The 5038-nt window shown below is 40.8% G+C and overlaps 1 protein-coding gene across 1 annotated transcript in view; it reads right to left on the bottom strand.

The window, feature by feature from the left end:
• Positions 1-5038, bottom strand: part of ATP6V1A (ATPase, H+ transporting, lysosomal 70kDa, V1 subunit A) — an 18583-nt gene that overhangs the window by 12958 nt on the left and 587 nt on the right. The window contains exons 2-4 of the mRNA XM_009878118.1: positions 2686-2814; positions 932-1146; positions 59-196 (exon numbers count right to left, since the gene is read on the bottom strand). Coding sequence (XP_009876420.1) covers positions 59-196; positions 932-1146; positions 2686-2814 — 482 coding nt within the window. The remainder of the gene's footprint in view (positions 1-58; positions 197-931; positions 1147-2685; positions 2815-5038) is intronic.

Here is a 5038-nt window from a genome sequence, read left to right as displayed (position 1 = left end):
AGAGTGTATCAACCTCGTGAGGTGGAATATACCAACTACTGTTGTTTGGGAGACTTACTGAAGTATCATAGTTTCCTGGTGGAGCAATATATGTAACTGTACCCCTGTTCCGTGGGGGCAGCATGATTTTGTGTTTGATAAGTGAGTTTTCATTCACCACACCATAAATATCTCCACCAGTGATGTGGCTGCCAACCTAAAATCAGAACAGATGTATTAGTCATAAGAGGGAACTCCAGTTTTAAAAAATAACCTTGACAAAGAACTGTATAAAATAACTACAGCTATTAAGTCTAGCACTCTGATTACTCCCTTAATAAATACATTGTTATAGCATGGTAGCCCATTTGCATAACTCATTACAGTAACAGCATACTGAGAGCAACACTATCAGGGTACAGGTGCTTTTCAAGGCTCAGACAGTAGCAATTACTGACCAATGCAAGGAATTTTCCTTGTTTCTCGTATACCTCTCAGCTTAATGTGTTAAGCAGAGAAAGGATAGCATATGCTAACCTGAAGGGTTGGAAAAAAGATGTTGCCAAGGGCTAAACCAGTGACATCTTCCAGGTCTAAGGCTATCTTCACTATTTGCAAAACATGTGCTGCAGTCGTTCTTTTTGCTCAGGTAACACCTGCTCCTGCTAATACCTGGTGCAATCCCACTAGCTTCTTCAGGGTTTTCCAAATCCATGAAACTTTGCAGGTTTCTCACATGCAGCAGCAACACACAGTAAGCCACACTGAGTAAGTTTTGGTGATCCCCATCTAGTCTTATATTTTGCTACCACCTCCTCCTAGCATCCCTTTTCGCAGACTTAACAGAGCATTAACCATAGCTCCCAGCAGTCATAACCTTGGCACTCTGCCCTGGCCCTAAGCTCTGGGGGTAGAGGAGCAAGAGGGAAAAGATGGATTTGTCAGAACCTACCCGCAGATTTTTGGAAGGTGTGAAGTCCCATTTGACATCTCGGCTCAAAGCTGACACGTTGACACCTCTAGGTATATAGATACTTTTGGTCAGAGTGCTGATGTCTGAGAGAGGCCTCTGAATACCATCAAAAATAGCTCCCATAATGCCAGGCCCTAGTTCCACTGACAGGGGTTTGCCAGTACGGAGTACAGGATCTCCTACAGAGACACCAGCTAAAGATTTGCTAAGGAAAAGTTCATGCAGAGAAAGGGAAAAAAACAGGGCAGAAGGCATCACATTCACAACACCATACTCAAACTACGTGTCTGATTTTAAGGTAATATTTTCATCACTGTATTACATATCATTATTTGAGAAGCACATAGGCTTTATACCGAACTCAAGCTGAAATTGCTTAAGAAATGAAGTTGCTCATTCTCCAGAGAGACAAAGCAGGGGTAACTATTCTGCTTTATTATCATTAGTTCAAGTCGACTATAAGCATGAGGTTACTGGAGCTCCACGCAGCAAGAGGACAAAACATCAGGCATTTCTTAAACCTTCAAATCCAGAAAACATGTTTGATTGTTAAAGTCAGATAATGTTATGAAATATCTAACTTTTCACTTCAAAATTTGTTAGAAAGTGCAAGTGTTTTGACCTTGGGCCTTGCACAGCCTTTTTGACAGCAGTCTAATTTTAAAGGGAGCTTGTCCAAGACCAGCAATACTTTCCCCCTCTCCAGTATCAGGTTGTCCAATCTATGCACTATTTAAGCTCCAAAGATGCGCAATGGTCTTCTCTGCAAAGGGCCAGCAGTTTGGCAAAAGGCCCTACTAGAATTCAAAAGAAACCTCCAAAACCCTATGTGAGACTCAAGATTTCAGATTGGATTTCAGAGCCCAGAATGGATTTCAGAGCCCTGTGACAGAGCCTTCTCATCAGAAACCTGTGAGTAAAGTATGTTCGAACTTGTTCCATGTACTGATGGAAAGCTACTGCATATCATAACAATGATGCCATCTAAAATGATATTAGGTACAGACCAAAGCTAGGCACCAGTTTACCACAGAGCTCCTCAGAGCAAATCTTTGGGAAACAGCACAGGCTTTTCCCTAGCCTCTACACACACACACAGAGCCAACTCTTCCATTTAAAAGAACACAAGGAATAAAAGAAAGTCTGGCTTCAAGTTTTATGACTTCTTTTCTGACATACTTCTATAATAGAAAATACATTCTAAGTTAACTACATTTTAGAATACATGCTGTGTCCAAGCTGGACCGAGATTCTATAAGTACAATGCAGAAACAAAAATGTAATCTATTGCATCTGGCAAAATACTCTGCCCAGAAGGCAGCAACTTGCCCACTTCACATTTCCTACTTAAGTGTTACACAAGCATAGTTTTCAAAAGAAAAAAAAAAAAGCAACAAATACTGCTCAGTAGTTTTTCCATTTATAGTTGACATTTGTCAAACAACTTCCTTAACAAAGAGCTGTAATATTTAAATTACAGTGAACTTGAATGCTAAGGGAGAAATTATTTGACTTCCACTTCAAAAGTCTCCTTGGTACACAGCCAAGCAAGGTACTATTAACCTCAAAACCATTGAAATTTACAAAAGATGTGCAGAACAGATGTCCTGCTGGCATGAGAAGTACCAAGTGCTGGTCTCAGTCAGCTTTGTTCATCATTTTCACCCTAAATCACTGCTATGCTCTGGACTTTGCAGTCTGGTAGGCCCAAGGGGGATCAGTGAAAAGGATACATGTTTCTTCATACACCTGGACAGTTGCCAAATCACCTTCCAGTCGGATAATCTCCCCCACCAGTTCACTGTGGCCTACTCGCACCAGCTCGTACATAGCAGCACCTGCCATGTTACACGCCGTAACCACTGTAAAAGAGAGGCACACAGGTGGGTATTTTTTGTGTATCTAGGGAAATTTACTCACCATAAGTTAGTAAGAACTGCACAGCATAAGCCCGGTATTCAACCAAATCAGAAGTGTGTTCTTGATTTTGCAAAAGGGGTAACTTGGCTGCCACAAAATTCGATATTTCTAGTTTAAAAGCCAAACAAAAAAAGTTTCTCTATGCTTTTCACACTGTTCCTTTATGCTCAAAAAGAGGACACTATCAGAATGTAGTGGTTCACAGACAACTCATGCCATAATCCCTCTTATCTATCTTGACAGATGGTGAATGTTTAGGGTTTTAGAAACAGTGAACTTGAACAGACGTTACATAGGCACTTCTCCCTTTCAGTTAGCCAGGCCACATTCCAATCTGACTACATTAATACATACAAGAAATTGGCAAAAGCTCACCCGATACCTGGTAGTTACATAAACGTGTGGATGGGGACAAGCATTTTCAAGTCACTCAAACTTCTTTTTACCTTGGTGGCATATCTGGATGTTCATATAACAAACTACTACCACGTACAGATCAAGTCAAGGCGTTTGCTAAAAGCAATACATACTCTTGTATATAGAGTGGTAAATGCCTACAAAACTTTTACAGAAATACTATTTTGTTATTTTATTTTGTAGAAAAGTGATGTATATCTTAAGACATTTAAATGAACTTTCAACAGGTGAAGACTGTTTTACAGTACATTTGGGGCCTGAAACCTCCTGCCATTTTGAGTTAGATTTCAGCAGGTCAAACATGAGGCCTAGCTGGTTTAGGACAAAATTTATTATATCTTTCATATTATAATATTAGTCTTGTACACAGGGTTCACATATTTACACAAAATAGATTTTCTACTTCTTTGGAAAAAAGCTGTATCGGTTTAAAATTGTTTTTAAGTATCACTTCTGCACTTAAGGAACTGGCAGTTATTTATTTAGGTAGACATGAGCCAAGGGCATTCTTATTCATCAAATAAACTGCATCAACAAAAATAGACATGACTCCTGTTCTCATATTCCCACGCTTTCCTTCACCTCTTGAAGGAAACACAGGAGGGAGCAGAACAGCTGGTAGAGTCTGCACGTATTCAGAAGGTGTTACCTTCAGAGCCTAAAGAGGCTATTGAAGTTGATAAAGAAGGAGAAAGAGTCCTTCTCCCAGCAGCACTCTGCTACCTTCACCGACACTCGCAGCTTCTCGCTGAGCACCTCCAGCCCACGGTGAATTAATACACAACAGCTTGACACTAACTAGCAGTGGACTGAGTATTCAGGAGAGCACAGAGACAAACTGTATTTCAGTGAGAATGGACCGTGCATCTCATCTCCTTTTAGAGATGCTTAATACACTGCGCCTGCAGATTTCTGACCAAGCGGATGTAGCTCATCCAGAAGGCTTGCTACCTTTTGGGTTTATTACTATTATTGTTAATCAGCCTGCTTTTGCTCATCGCATCTTTAAATAAGATTAATTAGTAGTAACATCCTGTTAGTATATTTTTTTAATATTTTAATCAAACTAAGCCTGTGATTCTTCTTAAAAGGCCTCCCCCAAAAAAACCCCAAACCAAACCAAAATGAAAAGAAAGAGAAAAACCCCATTCATAGATCTACTATACTTCACAGAATCACAGAATTGCCTGGATTGGAAAAGACCTTTAAGATCATCGCGTTCAATCATTAACCTAACACTGTTAAGTCCCTGACTAAACTATATCCCTAAGCACTATGTCTACCTGACTCTTAAATATCTCTAGGGACAAGGACTCCACCACTGCCCTGCACAACCCATTCCAATGCCCTACAATCCTTTCAGTAAAGAAAGTAATTCTAATATCCAATCTAAACTTCCCTTAGTGCAACTTGAGGACATTTTCTCTTGTCCTGTCACTTGTTACGTGTTTGAACAGACCTACCGCCACCTCTCTACAACCTCCTTTCAGGTAGTCATAGAAAGCAATAAAGTCTACCCTCAGTCTCCTTTTCTCCAGGCTAAACAATCCCAGTTCCCTCATCTGCTCCTTGTAAGACTTGTGCTCTAGACCCTTCAGCACCTTCAGTACCCTTCCCTAGACATGGTCCAGCACCTCAGTGTCCATCTGGTAGTGAGGGGCCCAAAACTGGACGCAGTACTCAGGATGAGGCCTCACCAAAGCCGTGTACAGGGGCATGATCACCTCCCTGCTCCTGCTGACAGCACCG

The sequence above is a fragment of the Apaloderma vittatum genome, unplaced genomic scaffold, assembly GCF_000703405.1.
Source record: "Apaloderma vittatum isolate BGI_N311 unplaced genomic scaffold, ASM70340v1 scaffold15371, whole genome shotgun sequence".
NCBI classification, from domain to species: domain Eukaryota; kingdom Metazoa; phylum Chordata; class Aves; order Trogoniformes; family Trogonidae; genus Apaloderma; species Apaloderma vittatum.
The sequence above is the reverse complement of the archived record's forward strand: the minus strand, read 5'-3'. Positions and strand labels throughout refer to the sequence as shown.